The sequence below is a fragment of the Cebus imitator genome, unplaced genomic scaffold (assembly GCF_001604975.1).
Source record: "Cebus imitator isolate Cc_AM_T3 unplaced genomic scaffold, Cebus_imitator-1.0 Scaffold211, whole genome shotgun sequence".
NCBI classification, from domain to species: Eukaryota; Metazoa; Chordata; class Mammalia; order Primates; family Cebidae; genus Cebus; species Cebus imitator.
Window position 1 is genome coordinate 324554 of NW_016107526.1, and position 19899 is coordinate 344452.

Below are 19899 nucleotides of genomic sequence, written 5' to 3' on the forward strand. Positions count from 1 at the left end.
TATGTATAAGAAAAACATTCAATTTCTTTTTTGAGACAGTGTCTCACTCTTGTCCTAGCTGGAGTGCTGTGGTATGATCATACATAGCTCACTGCAGCCTCAAACTCCTGGGTTCAAATGATCCTCCCACCTCAGCCTTGCAAGTAGCTGAGATTACAGGCATGTGCCACTATGTCCAGCTAATTTGTTAAGTAACATTTTGTAGAAACAGGGCCTCACTTTGTTACCTAGGTGGGTCCTCAACTCCTGACCTCAAGTGATCCTTTTGCCTCAGCCTCCCAAAGTGCTGGGATTACAGTTGTGATACACTATGCCCAGGGTGTGCTTTATATTTTGATATCAAAAGGTTTAAACAGGACCAGGCATAGTGGCTCATGCCTGTAACCCAATACTTTGGGAGGCTGAGGCAGGAGGATCACTTGAGCCTAGGAGTTTGAGACCATAGGCTGGGCAACATAGTGAGAACACATCTCTACAAAATAAAAATAAATAAATTAATTAACCTGGCATAGTGGTGCACCCTTGTAGTCCCAGCTACTTGGGAGGCTGAGGTGAGAGGATTGCTTGAGCCTAGGAGATTAAGTCTGCAGTGAGCTGTGACCACACCTCTGTACTGTAGCCTAGACAACTGAGTAAGACCTTGTTTCAAAAAAAAAAAAAGTTTAGACAGAACTTAATTATACAAAAAAAATGCTTATCTCTTTTATCAAATTACAATGCAGCTAATTGTTAGTTACTGTATTAATAGACATTAGAGCATAGACGATAATGCAGGTTTTGAGCACTTTCCTTGGATTCAAATCCTGTCTCTTCCTCCTATTAATTGTGTTCTTTACTCTTGAGCAAGTTACTTAACCTTTTTATGCCTCACTTAATTTTCTTATTGTAGAAGATTAAATAATATCTACTTTTAGATTGTGATGATTAAATAAGTTCACATAGGTAAAGTGCTGAGAGTAATGCCTAGTGCATGGTAGCGTTTAATAAATGTCTTATTATTCTGTAAATATTTTATTTACCATTTACGTTATCATTATCTACTTAAATACTTGTATTCTGATAAAATGATCTATTGAACATACCTTTTATTTGTTTTACTTTGAGATGGAGTCTCGCTCTGTTACCCAGGTTGGAGTACAGTGGTACAGTCTCAGCTCACTGCAACCTCTGCCTCCCGGGTTCAAGTGATTCTCTTGCCTCAGCTTCTCAAGTAGCTGGGATTATATCCGCATACCACCAAATCCAGCTAATTTTTGTATTTTTAGTAGACACAGGGTTTCAGTATGTTACCCAGGCTGGTCTCGAATGCCTGACCTCAGGTGATCCAACCGCCTTGGCTTCCCAAAGTATTGGGAATAACACCATGCCTGGCCCTTTTTTTTTTTGAGATAGGAATAGGATCTCACTTTGTCGCCTGGTCTGGAGTACAGTGGGCAATCTTGGCTCACTGCAGCCTCACTACCTGGGCTCATGGCATCCTGGCATCCTCCCACTATAGCTCCCCAAGCAACTGGAACTGCAGGTACACCCTACCACTCCTGGCTAATTTTTTTGTATTTTTTGCCATGTTGTCCAGGCTGCTCTCCAGACCCCAAGTGATCACCTGCCTCATCCTCCCAAAGTGCTGAGATTATAGGCATGAGTCATCGTGCCTAGTCTCAGCATGTCTTTTAAATGAGTTCAAGTGACTTCAGATAATACCAACACAAAAAATTTCTCTATAAAGATACCCCTTTTAAACAATTTTAATATAATCTATACATAGAAGTTAATGTTAACAGGTAGTTCTAAGGAGATGCAAAGAAAAGCTATAAAATTATTCAAAATGTCATTTTGTTGTAAGAAAGATATTGATTTAAAGTAAAATAGTTTTTTGATCTTATTTGAAATTTGGATATGGCAGCCTTTGAGTTTTTGTTTTATTTGTTACAAAAAGACATAGTACAAAATGGATCTACAAATTATAGCCATGGCTATAGATTTCATTTTTGGGGGGGCTGAAATATTTATTACAGTAAGAAATTTTAGTTTAAAATTTAACTTTAGATGTTTTGTAGCATTCTTACTTATTCTGCCTCTAAATCCTTCTCTTTCTGTTCTTTCACTTTCTTCTGGCTGACAAAATATTTTAATGATATACGTGTTGGAAAAGTTCAGGATGTTGTATATTACATAGTAAGTACAGTAAAATTTAGGATGATGTTTTTTCAGTTCTGGATGTATATTTCAGTCTTTTATTTTCTGAAAGGACTTACTACGAAAAATACAAATTCATTTTATGGTTTACTGAAGTTATAAGTAAAGCGTGCAAGTTTGTTGAAATAAAGCTTTTTTCCCACTTTTTAAAGATTGTTTCCCTCTATTAGAGTGAATGTTTGCTTCTCTGCTATAATATTAGTTCATGGGAAAATGTCAATTTCAGACTCTTTTTATGATACAGCAGCTTGTTTTGTAACACTGTGTCAATTGAGAGAATAATCACTAAAGTATTTTGGCTAGAATGAAACAACAGTTGGATTTTACTCTTTGAAATATTGCATATATACTTGAGAATATGCTAAAGTAACTTAATAAGTAATCATTGTACCTGTTGTGAAGTATATACACAAGAGGAGGGAGGGCCAAGGCCTATCCCTGACTGATTTAGTTTGTAAAAATACAGTGAACCACTTTTAGATTCAGGCAGTTCATTATTTAATTTAGACAGAAAAAGGAAGCTAACTAAAGATGCCAGCTTCCTGTGGGCCTTGACTCATACACCAGAAAGAATGACACAGAAACAATAGGTGGATGACTCCGATGTGACTTGTGGGATGCTTAATTGCTGAGAAGTCAATTCAAGACAGTATGGCTCAGTAGTATTCTGCAGTCTGTTTTAGGGGAGAAGGACAGAAAGCCTTATACCTCTTCAGAACCTGAGAGGTGATGAGAAACTGTCTCATAACAGCCTAATGGAGGAGTTAAGGAGGCAAGTAGGAGATGGTCTTGTAAGTTTCTTACAAGCCTTCTGTCTTCTTGTGTTCTGGGAGGATCACGGGATGTTTTGCCAAGACAGAGATCAACTGAGGTTCAAACCTTTGCTAAGCTTGTGTGTTCTATGTGGATACATGTGAAGTTGTCCTGGGGGTTATGATGAAGCTGTTTTAATGGGACAGGCTACTAAACATACTGAATTAAACTAACAGAAATGGAATTGACTTTTGCATAAAAACATTATTTTAACAGGATTGCATCTCTGGTTTCTGATGCCTCTTTTATAAATAGCATTTAATTAGTCAACATGATATGCTTGTATCTTGAGTTAAAAAAAAAAGTGTTCCAAAGTATGCTAATGATAACTAGTCATATATACTTTTATCTAATTTTAATTTAAAGAGCCATGTAGACTCAGCTCGATTGCTCTGAGACCTCCTGTAAAAAATTGAAGATATCATTGGAAGATGTTCTGCCTCAAACTGGGAGGCAGAAGCTAACTACTTTCTTAATGTGAGGGTCAGATTTTTAAATACCAGTACACTTTAGTAAAGCAACTGAGAAACCATGTGGTTTGTATGTTCCTGGCTTTAAATGTGCAAAAGACATATGGGAATAACTGGCAGAACACAGAAGCTTGTCTTCTTTGTATATCTTTGTATATTGATTTATCTGACATACTCAGTGACGGTCCATAAATCATTGTTTTAAACTGAGTTTGCAACCTATTAGTGGGGATAAAAATAATAAAAATAGAGCATATAATGCTACAATGCAGGCGTTCGATGAGGTGTTAATATTGTTTTAAGAAAGTATCATTTTAGGGATGTGTCTGTGTGTGTAAGCTGTATGTGTTACTGTGCACTGTGGCTAAAAAGGCATGAAACAAGCCAGGCGCAGTGGCTCATGCCTGTAATCTCATTACTTTGGGAGGCCGAGGCAGGTGGATCATAAGGTCAGGAGATAGAGACCATCCTGGCCAATATGGTGAAACCCTGTCTCTACTAAAAATGTAAAAATTAGCTGGGTATAGTGGCGGGCACCTGTAATTCCAGCTACTCAAGAGGCTGAGGCAGGAGAATTGCTTGAACCATGGAGGCAGAGGTTGCAGGGAGCTGAGATAGTGCCATTGCACTCCAGCCTGGTGACAGAGCAAGATGCTGTCAAAAAACAAAAAAAAGTATGAAACATTGCTACAAATATTCTTTGACTATTTCAGATCTCTCAGAAAATGTGTGCTTAATTGTAAAACTAAAATATATTACTTCGTAGTTCTAATTTATTAATGAAATCTATAATACAGTATGAATAAATTTCTTGCCTTTTTGCAGTTAGCTTCTGGAATTTATAATTTTGCCTGCTCTCTGTGGAATCACCATACAGACACTTTCCTGCAACAAGTTTCTTCTGGCAGTGAAGCTGCAATTCTAAGTTCACTAGAACGAACTCTGCTATCGTTGAAAGGTACTATTAAGCTTGATATGTTCATTTTTGAAATGGAATACCTCAGAACAGTCACCAAATAGTTCTTTTAGTTGGGTTTTCTGTTCCCAATTTCACTGGGAAAATAAGGGATTAATTTTTCCCTGAAAGATAAAGGTTTATTTGTAGTTTTGTGATAGTAGCTCTTCCTCTTCCCCTTCTAATTTATGAAAGCACATATAGTAAGTTGAAGTAGGTAGTTTTATGTTATATTCACATTACTGTGGCCTCATGGTGCTGAATGTATTTTTTTCAAATGCTTCTAGTTTTTGTTTCTACTTTCTCATTCTGGACCCTACACTTATCATTGTCATGCTAACTTTCCTAAAATTTTTTCTCTAGGCTGGAATGAGCACTGTCTTTCACCTCTCCTTTCACTGGAAAGGCAAGGGTCCATCTTTCATGTTAGTACCTCAGGGTCACTTGGATTTCAGAAGGCGCTTGATGGCATGTCGTCTTGGCCTGCGTCTTGGTATATGTTGCTTGTAGGCATTCCCTTAGCATAAATCTTCATCACACTTTCCTTGGGCTGTTTATCTTGATGAGTGTATCTCCAGGTTCCTTTCCTTCTAAAACATACCTGTTTGTCTTATTCTCTTACTCTTCTAGTCCCTCTTCTTTCTGTTCTTGTTGGTAAGGCTCTTTTAGTTTTTTTTTTTTTTTGGACAGGGTCCAGGTTGAAGTGCAGTGGCACAATGATAGCTCACTGCAGCCTTGAACTCCTGGGCTCAAGTGATCCTCCCACTGTAGCCTCCTGAGTAACTGAGACTATAGGTACATGCCACTTCACCGCACTGATTTTTACATTTTTCTGATCTTGAACTCCTAGCTTCAAGCGATCCTCCTGCCTTGACCTCCCAAAGTGGTGGGATTACAGGGATGAACACTGTCCCTGGCCTCGGTTGTTTTTCTTTGTTTGATTCCAGTTTGCATCAGTTTCTCTCTTACCCTAACTCACCTTGCATTCTTTTTAGTTTTACTTATAAGCTCTTTTATTATATTCAGTCTGGTACCTTGGAATTTCATCATACGGTCTTGGCATTTCCTTATTGTGTCACTTACTTTAACCAGACAGTGATGCATAAATCCCAGGCTGTCAGCACATTTTGTGAAACTGTGAAGAAATGGGTGAATGATTTTAAAGGACTGTTGATAAATAGAATCCATTGTAGAGGTGTAGCAGGAGCAGCTGCAGGAACACCAAATGGAGAAGGAAGAAGTTTATTCTGCGGGGAGCCTGAGTGATAATTTGTCCAAAGCTCAATTCATCTAACAAAGGAAGGTTCTGCCTTTATATAGGCTTATACTTTAGATATTACACGTTGAAGAATCTTAGGTTTATAGCTTTAGAAATAACATATGAAAAGGGTCTCGGTTTACAGCTTCAGGAATCACATATGAAAGGGTTCCAGTTTACACTTTTAGGACTCACATGTGAAAAGGTTTCTGTTGACGGTTTCAGGAATCACATATGAAAGGGTTCTGGTTTACAGTTTTAGGACTCACATTTGAAAAGGTTTCTGGTTTAAGTAAAAATAGTGCCTTCTGGAGAGTCCCCAAGACCAAGCCTGCCACCTACAGGAAGGTGAAACAGGAGGCGCCAGTCAGTCAGCCTTTTCTTCTATTGAAATGCAGTGTGTTAGTCAAAGGGGAAGTTGATCTGAGTTGCCTGGGTCTCCCTCTTCAGAGGTAGTTATAAAAGTAAGTGGAGATGTTTTTGTCAACATCCTTGAGGAAGAAATTACAGGCCTTGGAGAGAAATGTTTACGTAGAATTAGAGAAGCTGATGTAAGGCTGTGTATAGAAAGCTGTGTGTATAGTAGTATATTTAATGATTAGGAAATTTTCAAGATTTCTTTTGATTATAAAGTTTTTTTACCTTTTCGATTTCAAAGCCTGACTCCTGTCATACAAAAGATGTAGCTTAAAGGTCTTAGATTCACATTAACTTTTTACAGGCATCCTGCTCTGGAAAATTTTGTTTGCTAACTATACATTTCTGTCCTGAAATGAAGAAATACTTCAGACTAGAATTTTTTTCTCCCTTGTAATCGCTATCTGAATTTACACTTAGTTGTATTTAGTATCTTTTAGACATGGATGCATTCGTTATTTCATTTGGGAAATCTATAGGTGCTTGGTATTGGGGAGACAGAGTTAATGATCACACACATATATTTAAAGTGACATCTGTGACAGAGGCCTTATGATATTAGGATAACCGATAATGTGATCAGAAAAAATTTCCCTGAGAAAGTGGTCTTTGAGCTGTAATCTTAAAGGGTAAATGGAAGTTAACTAGGTGATGAAGGGAGAAGGAAAGGATCCTCTCAGGTATTATGGCTCAAGGTCTTGTGGTGGGAAAGCATATCCAGAATAAGGGATTCAATTTGAATTCTGTTTTTTCCTTATGTAAATGAGGAAAAGTTACTGCATCATTATAATGCAGCAACTTCTGAGTTGCATGTAATTGATGGTTTCAAACTGAAGGTCTTGTAAACAGCTACATTCTTAACCTAATTTTAAAACATTGCTTTACACTTACAAACTGAGGGTCTAGTAGACAGCTACATTCTAAACCTAAATTTAATCCATTGCCTTTCGACCTCATAAACACTATTTAAAGTATAATTCTTTAGTACTATAGATAGCAGTGCTTATTTAATGAATTTTTAATTTTACCTCTTACGCTGTCATCATCCTTATTGTTGCTAAATAATTGCTAAATTTTACATATATAATTTTTTATAATATTTTACAATATTGCTATATTTTACATACATATCCATCAATAACCTGTGAAGCAGGATTTGTTAACCACATTTTTGAGAAAAGTGAGATCTAGAAGTGTTGCCCAAAGTAATAATATAGCTGTAGACAATGGAGCAAGGATTTGAATCTAGCTCTGCTTTCAAATCTGCTGTCCTGCTTATCTCTCTGTCTACACTAGTTTGTCAGTGTTACTCATAAAATGTCACAGTTGAGCAGTGTAGTTTATTCCAAATTTGGAAATAGAGTTTAATTTTTATATCCTTTTTAGGAGATAACTGTATTTCCATTAATATAGTCTAAAACTGAATGAATTTTTTTGTTACTGTTGAGTCATAGCTTAAAGTTCTTGAAATAGAGATAACTTTCTCAATTTCAGTTATTGCAGGTAAGAAGTACTAACAATTATATAAATTACACTAAATTTTGGAATCCAGTTTTAGAAACATGAGAGTAGTTACAATAAGTTAAAAGAACACTGCTTTTGTGAGTCAGAAGAACTAGACGTTAGTTCCATCCTTCCCACTAATTTCCCAACCAAATGACCAGGAGTTAACTTTCTAACCCAGATTAACCTCCTAGCTTGATTAGGTTTTCTAATTCCGAATCTTTATTGTGATTGTGATTTTAGTTGGATGAAATAAGATCTAAGTAAAGTTTGCTTTTGCTTTTCAGTGCTGCGTAAGTTAACTGTTAATGGATTTGTGGAACCTCATAAAAATATGGAGGTGATGGTAAGTGATCGAAGTAATTAACCGTAACTTTGAGAAAGGTATTTTCCTAAATGTTTAAAAGAGTGCTCTTTTTATTTGGCATTCAATTAGAAGAACTTTTCTTAAGTGATCATCTAGTTTTTTACCATTCTGACTTTTAGACTTCTGGTTTGTTTTCACTACATCAAAGTGGCTTTTGTGTGAAGGAGAAGAAATAGGTCCAGGATATTTCTCAAGATGCCATGGTACATTGAGAGTTAATTTGAATTTAAAATAAACTCTTGTGAATTTGAATGCTATTATAACATTACCAAGCACACTATAGATATTATTTATATAGTTAATATTTTTCTTTGTTTTTGTGTATTTAAAATAAATTTGCTTTTTTTGGTCTAATCATAACATTAATAGATGCTCTTTGCAATCAATTAAAAAAATAAATATATGAGAGAAAAACCTTGTCAATAAATTGATCATAAGTTGTGATATATATTCATTGTAGATAGCCATCTGCTTTTTTCTATGAAAACATGTAGTTACTTTTTTTTTTTTCTGAGACAGAGTTTTGCTCTGTCACCCAGGCTAGAGTGAAGTCACCCAGGCTGGCGCGATCTTGTCTTACTGCACCTTTGCCTTCTGGGTTCATGCATTCTCCTGCCTCCGGCTCCCAAGTACCTGGGATTACAGGCACATGCCACCATGCCCAGCTAATTTTTGTATTTTTAGTTTCACCATTTTGGCCAGCTGATCTCGAACTCCTGGCCTCAAGTGATCCGCCTCTTTGGCCTCCCAAAGTGCTGGGATTTCAGGTGTGACTGTGCTCAGCCTCGTTGCATTTGCTTTCTATAAATGAAATGACATTTTAATATACTTACTTAGATCTGTGTTAGTTTTCACATTAAATTTAGCTTAGGTAAAACATTGCTTTTTTGTAAGTTGCTTTGAGTGTTGCTCAGGAGTTGAGGAAAAAACAAATCTAATTGGATCTTTGGGTCTCTCCTATTAGATCTGACCAGAACCATTAAAAAAATAGTATTTTTTGTATATTGATGAGATTTGATTGAAATTATTGTTAGAAGAGTTTAAAACCCATTAATATACATCATAATAATGTGATGGTTATTTCATCTTTTGAAAATTTACATTTTTTTTTTTAAGAATTTCAGAAAAAGAAACTAAAAAATCATTTATAATCTTACCCTTTAGAGATAATGGTAAAGTTTGTAAATATTCTTGAATACATTTTATTCATATTCTTTTGGATAGACCTTCTCACTCAGTTTGATATTAATGGGATCATATTTACATCTTGTTTCCTTACTAGCATTTTAAAAAACAAACTCAGCATATTATAGATATTTTCCCTTGTCAGTTATATTGTTACATGTCACTTTAAAAATGATTGTATAGTATATTCATATGATTAATGTCAATAGATTAATTTTTTTAAAAAAGATATTAATGTAGGATTCTTATATTTAGTCATCTGTTGATGGGCATATAGGTTCTCAGTTTTTCATTTTTGATAAAAGATATGGAGTGAACATTTGGGTCACTTATGTGGTTTTCTAATCTCTTTAGGATAAATTCCTAGAATTGAAAATGTTAGGTTAAGCTTATGCACGTTCACAGTATTGATACATATTATCAAATTACTGAAAGGTATATCAAGCATCAATTTAAATCCAGATACATTTTAATTGCCATACTGTCAAAAAAGGCTTTCGAGAAACCAACTTGACCATTCTCTTTCAATTCCCTAACTAGAATGTGTAAATTCCGTGAAGGGAGGGACTTTGTTTTGTTTACTGTGACTCGGAGCTTGGAACAGTCATAGTAAATAAATAGTAAATTCTCAATAGTTATTTGTTTAATGAATACATCCTTTATTTTAGAAGCAATATATCAAAAGTGTCAGGAATTATGTACAATATTACCCTTATTATATTAACTAGAATATTATCTTTATCTTTTTTTTTTTTTTTTGAGATGGAGTTTCACTCTTCTTGCCTATGCTGTAGTGCAATGGCACGGTCTCGGCTCACCCCAACCTCCGCCTCCTACTTTCAAGCGATTCTTCTGCCTTAGCCTCCCGAGTAGCTAGGATTATAGGCACACACTACCACACCTGGCTAATTTTGTATTTTTAGTGGTGATGGGGTTTCTTCATGTTGATCAGGCTGATCTCAAACTCCCGACTTCTGGTGATCTGCCTGCCTTGGCCTCCCATAGTGCTGGGATTACAGGCATGAGCCACCTCACCCATCTCCTTATCTTTTAAATGAAAACGAATTGGTTTGAATTATATCTCTATAAGGTGAAATAATAGTTTACACTGGATATCATCCATACTGTGTGAGCTTGGTTTCCCTTGAGAGTCTCCTGTCTGCGTAAATCATATGTCAACCTTTACTCAGTTATAAATGCCTTAGTTTAGCAATCTTGACTCTAATTCAGTTAATTGGAGAATAAAATTTTAACAAATTAAGGACAATGTTTCAAATAATATAAAAATCTTTTTTTTTTTTCTTTTTTTTTTTTGAGACAGTCTTACTTTGTCACCCAAGCTGGAGTGCAATGGCATGATCTCGGCTCACGGCAACCTCTGCCTCTCAAGGTGAAGCAATTATTCGGCCTCAGCCTCCGGAGTAGCTGGGATTACAGGCACTGCCATCACACCCAGCAAATTTTTTGTATTTTTAGTAGAGACGGGGTTTCACCATGTTGGCCAGGCTGGTCTCGAACTCCTGACCTCATGTGATCCACCTGCCTTGGCCTCCCAAATTGCTGGGATTACAGGCATGAGCCACCGTCCTCATCTAAAAATGTTAAAAATAACCTAAAGCTTAAAAGATGCTAAAGAAACAATATATGACAGTGGTGAGATTTTGGGCTCTGGAAGCAGGCACATTGATTTAATGGCCTTTAAAATTAATGGCCTTTGTAATTTTCTACTTTCTTTGGAGAATAGGACTATTGGACCCTTTTATAAATTTAAGATACATGTGGGATCTGAGTGATCTTATTCTTTTCTAATGAAACCTTTTGCCGTTTCATTGTTCTCTTGTTACTTTTCATTATCAATTATTGTCAACTATGCTTTAAAAAGACAGAAATAGTATGAAAATGGAAGATGATGCAGTAGTGAAGTTATCATCCTGAAGTTTTCATCCCTTTTTAAATTGTATTGCCTATTTTATTGCATCAAGTTTCCAGAAGGCATAAAGGAAGACTGGAAACACTCATTTTACTCTGCTTTTAGCTTTTATTTAATACAGTTGAGAATTCAGAATTTTACATTTTCTGCCTAAAATGACAGAGAGAAGGAAGAAAATTGACAGAGAAAGAGGTTTACTAATTTTTTGATGAGTCAGTGGATGGATATTCAGAGTCTGAGAGCAGTACTCTTGACTCTATCTGATAACACTGAAATTGATTGTCTAAGTAAAATCTCAGACACTAAGTCCTAATGGTATCCTAGTTGAATTTTCTCAAACTCAAGAATTGATGAATGAATAACGTATTTCTGAGGACAGAGAGGAAATGTGCATTCTTGAGTTATTTTCCAGGAAAGCCACCATCATCCAGTATTTCATGACTACCTCATTTGCTAATAGAGTATGTGACATCTTTTATGATATTTATATACCAACATTTATTGATACAAAGATGTCTTCTATGTTTAAATTCTTATTAAAATTTTAGGTTTTTTTTTTTATCTGTTTCTTTATATTTACTCCTATTAATTACTCAAAATGTATCTTAGAATATGTTTTCAAAAATAAGGGTCCATTAGACCTAGCTGGTATGTGTTGATGCCTATCTAATACTAGTATCTGAGGACTAATGTGTCATATACTAAAGTTAAGAACTGTGGTTATTGCCAAACACTGTTCCAGGATTCTGGGATAAAGCAGTAAACAGTGCAAAGTTCTGGCTCTCAAGGAGCTTACATTCTAATGAGAAGAGTCACATAATAAATGGACAAATACAATATGTCAATGGATTTAAGGCCTATGAAGAAAAATTAAAGCAGAGTAAGGAGCATAGAGAGTGTTTAGTGAAACAGGATTCTTAAAAGGTGAGTTTTTATTTATTGCAAAATGATTCATGTAACTAAATGAGATATTGAATATATGAAACACTATAGTTATTTTCTTTTGGGAGACTTGTTTATAATAGTGAATTTTTTTTTTTCCTAATTTTAACTTATTTTTCTTCAGCTGATTTTTTTAAGTGATGTGATAGATTTGTTTTGGTATCCATGAGGAAGGTACAAGGTAAATGTTTGTAACAATGAATTGATACACTTAAAAATAAAATAATATTCTTTTCTAGGGTTTTTTACATGGAATATTTGTACGTCTAAAACAGTTTCTGGAATGCAGTAAGTACTTTCATTACAGTCCTTTTTACTGTAGAATTTTTATTCGTTAATAGATTATTCATTAATAACTAGGATTAACGAAGGATTAATAGATGCTTATTCATTATTAGCTTCTGCTGCGCACTTGTAAATCTGGAGAAAATGTCTTGTCCAGTTGCCCCGAGTGAGCACTTGATAGCTGCAGAGATCCTATATATAGCTAAAATGAGTATTTTCTGTCAACTTTCTGAAGTTAGAAGCTTAGCCTTTGTCTCATATACAGGAGTCCCTCCTTGGACTACGATCCAAGACCTACAGTTGATGCCTGAAACCACAGATAGTACTAGACCCTATGTGTACTATACTTTTTCGAGTTAATATCCGAAATGGCTACTAAGTGATCAACAGGCGGGTAGTATACATAGCCTGGATATACTGGACAAAGGGAGGATTCTCGTCTGGGTCAGAACAGAGTGGACCAGCTTGAGATTTATCACCATACTCAGAATGGTGCACAATATAAAACTTAAGAATTGTTTATTTCTGGAATTTTCTCTTTAATATTTTTGGATTGCAGTTGGCTGCAGGCACCTGAAACTAGTTATTTTCCTGTGGAAATCAAAACTAAGAGGGGACTACTGTATTGGTATTGAGTGGAAGGGAGTTTGCCATGTTGCCAGGCTGGTCTCAAACTCCTGGGCTAAAGTGATCTGCCCACCTTCATCTCCCAAAATGTTGGAATTACAGGTGTGAGCCATGTTGCCTGGCCAAAACAGATTTTTAAAAAAAAGATTTCCCTGAGGCCAGGGGTGGTGACTCATGCCTGTAATCCCAGCACTTTGGGAGGCTAAGGTTGAGTGGATCACTTGAGCTTAGGAACTGGAGATCAGCCTGGGCAACATGATGAAACCCTCTCAATACAAAAAATATTAAAAAGTTAGCCAGGCATGGTGGCGTATGCATGTAGTCCCAGCTACTTGGGAAGAATTGATTGAGCGTGGGAGGTCGAGGCTGCAGTGAGCAGTGATCTCACCACTGCACTTCAGTCTGGGTGACAACAAACCCTATCTCAAAAAAAAAAAAAAAAATCTATTTTGTGTTCATTCCTCTTTCTATGTTTTACTGTGGCTACCCCTTTCCAGCCAGACATTCACAACAGTCAGATGTTTAACAAATATTATCTATAGACTGTATGCCAGATCCTGTTTAGACTTCTTGTAGCCTCTTGCTTTTAGTGTTTGTTGCATATCACTGTGATATAAATTTCCTTAAATGACAGTTTCATTTTGTAAATCCCTTGTTAATTAACCTCTACTGACTTATCTTTACCACCCTTGGTAATCCACTACCCCACATGAGAGACTGCAGCAGTTGTATTTGTGTTGTATTTTACTGGTGGTCTGTTTGTTATCATCTTCTTCCATGTGATTGTAAGCGCCTTTATTTGGACATACACATACAAAGAGTGTGTGTGTGTGTGTGTGTGTGTGTGTGTGTGTGTGCGTGTGTGTGTGTGTGTGTGTTTGGGGACTTGCTATCCTGAGAAGATATCTTAGTCTACTCACTTTTAAGGAGTTGTTGATTGTTTTATGTTAGTCAGTTTCAATTTAGTGAAACATTGTTGAGCCCGTTGCCAGAACTGTTCTGGGTCCTGTGAATGCAAAGATGAATGGGAATGTTCATACTATGTAGTTAAGTTTTCTGAAAATAGTCATTTTTCTCTGGCCATCCCTGTGGATTTAGCAGAAGGAAGAATATAAGCCCTTCCAGGAGAGAATAAGAAAAATGAACAAACAGAATATGAGTAATATTATTAGAGAGCAGAGTAGCTGAAGAGCTGGTGGACATTGTTCTGAATGTACAAAAAAAAAACCACAACAGGGAAGTTATCAGAATAAATTTGTCAGAAGATATAGGAAAAATGATAATGAGTATGTTACTCTTTGAGCGCTTTATTTTACACATGTATGTTGCTTGAAAAATACTTCAACTATAACATTTAGTTTTTAAATGTTATCCATGTTTCATTGCCAAAATGACTATCCTTTTACTGTAAAAGTGTGTTCAGTTCATATACTAGGGTTAATTTTGTATAATATGACACAGAGGGCTACTGTGTCTGTTATTCAGTGTAAATCTTGGTATTGCTTTTTAAATAATTCATAATGCAAATTAACCAAAAATAAAACCAGCAATATTATTTTTATAAAAGTTTTGGTGTTGTCTTGGTTGTAAACTTATGGAATATTATTAACTTCTACTAAAATTTTATAATGTATTTTAACAGGTAGAAATATAGGTACAGATAATGTGTGTAGAGATAGACTGGAAAAGACCATCATTCTTTTTACTAAAGTGGTAAGTTTTTTAAAAACTTGTTTTCTCAAATATAATACACATATTCAGATTTAGAAAGGAAATTGATATTTTTATAACCATACATTTTCACTTTAGTGTAAGGAAACCTATGTTCTGATTCGTAATAGGAAAGCTGAAAAATTGCTTTTGTATGTACTTTAGAATGCATATAATTAAATTTATATACCATGTTTCATAATGTATAAGTCACCATGATGTATGAAAAATCAATTCTAATAGATATTAAAATATTTGATTTCTCTAAAGCTTATTATTCCTTGACCCACTGGAGAAAGTGGAGATAAAGAAGATAGCAGTGCAGTTCAGCTAGAAGTAGATCGAATGTAGCAGACAGTATAATATCAGGAAGTTAGTATATTCCGAATGACTATAACACTGTCTTCATACTAAACATCTGTTGAGTGGAATTATAGGGGGTGTTCTGTGGTATGCAGTGTGTATAATTATATTTTATAAAACATTAATTTTTATGAAATTTGGGGGTTGTAGGATTGGGAGAAGTGCAAAGAATTGGGTTACAGCAGTTAGAAAGACCTAGCTGGGGACTGCTTGCACTAAAATAGGTACTTGCAGACAGGTGGGGATATCTAAATCTGTAATCTGTTTTCCCTTTTTGGTTAAAGCTTCCATAATAGGGTAGGGGTTGCTTATTCCCTGGGAGGGGAGTAAAGGAGCAGAAATGAGCTTGTTTTTGTCTTTGTGTTTTAGGTAGTAATTCCCTTTACTTTCTGTTGTCTTCATTTCTTTTGTTCCATGTAACCTCAACAACAAAAGCCCACCTAATCTTCCAAGATACAGTATAAAATTGACTCAGATCCGATGTTAAAAAAACACAAAGCAAACAGGATGATGTGCTTAGTCAAAGGGGACTATATAGTATATATCACTGACACTTGCCTGCAGCTCTGCTCCCTCACATCCCCTACTCAGTATATCAATGACATAAGTAAAATTTAGAAAGTATTATTTAGATGATCTGTTTTAGAAAACACATTTATTTAGCTGTGAGATTTTTCAGTTCTTTCTATTGTTTCTTAAGGTGATGACATGGATAGTTGGTATCTGTAATTTATTTTACTTTACATAACAAGTTGGAAGCAATTTCATTTATGAAATTTATATTTATGATCTCTGATTTTATTAAAACTTTTTAAATTGGAACATTTCAAAATAGAATAAAGTTACTCTAAGTAGAATTGAGTAACTTTGAGTCTTCATGAGATCATCACTCAGCAACAGTTATCAACCTGTGGCCATGGTCAGTGTTACTTTGTGTGCCTCTTTCCCCTCCCATCCTTGCTGGTTATTTTAAAGCAAATCCCAGATATTATCTAGCATTATTTGTAAATATTTGAGTTTCTTTAAGTGGTAGGGTTGTTTTGTTTTGTGTATGTTTGTTTTCTGAGATGGGGTCTCACCCTGTCACTCAGGCTGGAGTGCAGTAGTGTGATCTTGACTCACTGCAACCTCTGTCTTGCAGACTCAAGCGATCCTTCCACCTCAGCCTCCCGAGTAGCTGAGACTAGAGGTGCATGTCACCATGCCCAGCTAACTTTTTGTATTTTTGGTAGAGACAGGGTTTTGCCTTGTTACCCAGGCTGGTCCTGAACTTCTGGGCTCCAGTGATCCACCCACCCTCGCCTCCCAAAGTGCTGAGATTACAGTCATGTGCCACCACGCTTGGCCTGTTTTGTTTTGTTTTGTTTTTTTAAATAAAATCTTAACACAATTATTGTATTTTAAAAAATATTAATAACTTCTTAACATCATTTAAATATCTAGTCAGATTTTAGATTTCTCTGAGTGTCTCATGCATTTTTTATAGTTTGTTTGAATCAGGATTCAAGTCGTGTCAGCTCCCTTTCTATCTGTTTGATTTCCTTGCTGTTAATTTTTGAGGTAACAGGTAATTTTCTGTACTTTTTCATGTTTCGAATTTGATTGCTTGTATCTCCACATGCTTTTTTTTTACATGTTCTTTAGTCTCCACACTTCTCCTACTCCTCCCCCCATATTTCTTATAAGCTGGTAGTTAGATGTAGAGGCTTAGTCACTTTCAGGCTTTTTTGTAGGGATAGAGCAGGGATGGCAAGAATACATTATAAGTGTTGCTCTATTGCATGACATGCACACATGCAGTGTGGCACACAGTGTCTGATTGTCTTTTCTGTGGCTAACTTTAATGAGTGATCTATCAGTTTTCCTTAGCATCTTTTCTCTTAACAGCTCTTGATCATCATTTGCCTACACCCATTTGATTAGGAGTTACGAAATGATGGCATTCTAATTCTGTTATTCCTTTTGCATTTATTAGCTGAAATTCTTCTATAAAGAAGACATCTCCCTCATCAACTACTTGATACATTAAAATACAATTAATATGGGAAAGGCAGGATAATATTTAGATTATTTCCATTAGTCTGTTATGTTTTAAGGTCTGTCTGTTGTACATTTAAGCATTTTGTATCATATTTACCCATTGTTATAAAATTGTGTTTGTTTGGGTTTGTTTTGGTTTCTGTACTGAAAATGATAGAAAGTTCTTATTAAGAGGTATAATCTAATATAATCCACATTATGTGATGTACCCCAAGAAGGGTTATGATACATGTAAAACTGAGTGAACATGGACTCCACATTAAGGTTCAAACTTGCTAAATGATTATTAGTAAAGTTATAATTGGGGTGATTATGTTCCAATATGAATTTGGGGAAAATACATGTTGATTTTTTTTTTTTTAACAGCTTTTGGACTTCTTAGATCAGCATCCCTTTTCATTTACTCCTCTAATTCAGAGATCACTGGAATTTTCTGTAAGCTATGTTTTTACAGAAGTTGGTGAAGGCGTTACATTTGAACGATTCATCGTCCAGTGTATGAATCTTATTAAGATGATTGTCAAAAATTATGCTTATAAGCCATCCAAAAATTTTGAAGGTAATTGCTTTACTGGCAGTTTTAAATATTACTTTAACCTTAAGTGTGATATAATTGCTATATTTATAAATTTTTAGAAAATTTTATTTGTTTTAGTTTGAAAAATAAATTGTTGCTGGGACATGAAATAAAGATAGGGATTATAGGCTTTAGTATGTTTCTACTAGCTTTAAAAAACAAGATAGTGCTTTTAATAAGCCGTTTTTTGTAGTACAATAAAGTGATTGAAGCTTAGAGATTTTAAGAATTAGGTACTATAGTCATCACTGCAGCTTATGTTGTAGGCTGTATTCATTTGAACAAATAAAAGCTCTCTCTGACTTTATATAAAATGTGATTGCTTCTAGACAGGTTAAATTGTTATATTATTTGGAGTTCATTCATATGCATGTGTGCCAAGATGAATGAAGAAGTCTTGTTGGTAGGGAGAGAGAGAAACATACCCTCTACATATGAGGAAGTCATTTCAATATGCTGTGATTGTATTGCATGGTAGTATACAAGCTGTAATGGTAAGACAGAGGCAGGAATAATGTGGGTGTGTTATAAGGAAAAAGTATCTTTGAGATTTGTTTATAAAAAATGAAAATTTATACACAAGTATAACTTTTTCCCTGAGAGTATATTTTTTATATATTTAAGTTACATAATTCAATGTAGCTACAATATTTGGCTATACAATTAACTTGGAAATTTCATTTTTCTAGATAGCAGCCCTGAAACTCTTGAAGCCCATAAGATTAAGATGGCATTCTTCACATATCCTACTTTGACAGAGATATGTAGAAGATTAGTCTCTCATTATTTTCTGTTAACTGAAGAAGAACTGACAATGTGGGAAGAAGACCCAGAAGGCTTTAGTAAGAATTAATTTTTTAGCATTAGCATGGCTTTTCTCCCCCTTCTATAAATACGTGTTTGAGTGATAGGTATAATAGTATATTTTCATACAGCACTTTTGATCTGGGAATCTTAGTTTTTTTAAATTAACTTATTCTTTCTTTGTTATCCATTATGACAAATTGAGACGCAGAAAATGAATCACTTATACAAATAGGATGTAGAATTTTGTCCAAAAAAAAGACCTTTTTAGTTTTTAGATTCTTTTACAAATAGGTAGTTTCAAACAAAAATACAAAATTAACTCTCTATTATCAGGTCAGTTTCTACTTTGTGCTTCATTGCATATTTTTTTCTTTTATTTGTAAAAATTCTTAACAAAGAAATTTGGAGAGTTTTTGATGAATAGATTTTTTTTTTGGACAGGACATCTTTATAGCTGTTTGAATTTTAGTACTAGGTAAATGAGTAGACTAAGTCTATTGCAACCCTTGCTATAGAAAATCAAGGAATCATGTTGTAATATAGTACTTGTATGTGATTTAAGCTGTAGTGGGACATACCTAGATTTTAGCTTCCCTTTTCCCTTTGACTGGATGCCCTTGTGTAGTTACACGTTTCCTAATATTTTAAGAGTGCCTGAAAGTTTTTGTAATAACTTATCTTCATTATCCTTTTGGTTTTTAAAAATAATTTTAGTTTTAATATAGTATTGTATTATACAACACACGTCTTTTCTTTTTTTTTCCCTGAAACACGTTGTTTCAATTTGCTTTCTTTATGTAATATATAGAATATTGCCATATGAAGCATTGAGTCCCTAAATTTTTAAAAGCCCTGAAGTATATGACTTTATATGAAATATAAATACCAGAAATTTATGGATAGTGTGACTAATCATTGTAACTAGTGAAACGTGATTACTGTATTGAAATGAAATGATTCTCAGAATTATAGTGATATTGGATCAGGTGATAGCAGATACCCTGGAAATGACAAGTACTTTGAGCTTTTTTCCATAAAGAATTTTTATTGAAAATGAGAATGCTTATGGATAGAGTAAGCACTTACTAGATGACTGTTGAGATACACAGCTGTGATCTATAGTATACGGTAACAAAATCTTTGTAAGGCCTGTGTTCCCTAGGATTTGCTCTTAATATTATGTTTAAAACAGTCCACAGAAATATTATACTGATGTTATTCACATCTTTGATTTCTGAACCAAGGTGTTGAAAATGTTTACATATTTTTAATTGCAGCAGTGGAAGAAACAGGAGGAGATTCTTGGAAATATAGTTTGAGGGTAAGTATTAATTGAAGGAAAAATTGATAGGGGAAAGCTTAATCCTTCTAAAGCTCTTAGTAGAGAATGGTACTCTATTAAAGATTCCAAACGTTTGCTGGGAGTGGTGGTTCACATCTTAATCCTGGTGAAG

The 19899-nt window shown here is 34.9% G+C and overlaps 1 protein-coding gene across 2 annotated transcripts in view; it reads left to right on the top strand.

Annotated features, from left to right (window-relative positions):
- Positions 1-19899, top strand: part of IPO11 (importin 11) — a 210053-nt gene that overhangs the window by 48309 nt on the left and 141845 nt on the right. For both annotated transcript variants that reach the window (XM_017548572.2, XM_017548574.2), the window contains exons 6-12: positions 4305-4437; positions 7900-7958; positions 12276-12324; positions 14591-14661; positions 17428-17620; positions 18328-18480; positions 19723-19766. In XM_017548572.2, coding sequence (XP_017404061.1) covers positions 4305-4437; positions 7900-7958; positions 12276-12324; positions 14591-14661; positions 17428-17620; positions 18328-18480; positions 19723-19766 — 702 coding nt within the window. The remainder of the gene's footprint in view (positions 1-4304; positions 4438-7899; positions 7959-12275; positions 12325-14590; positions 14662-17427; positions 17621-18327; positions 18481-19722; positions 19767-19899) is intronic.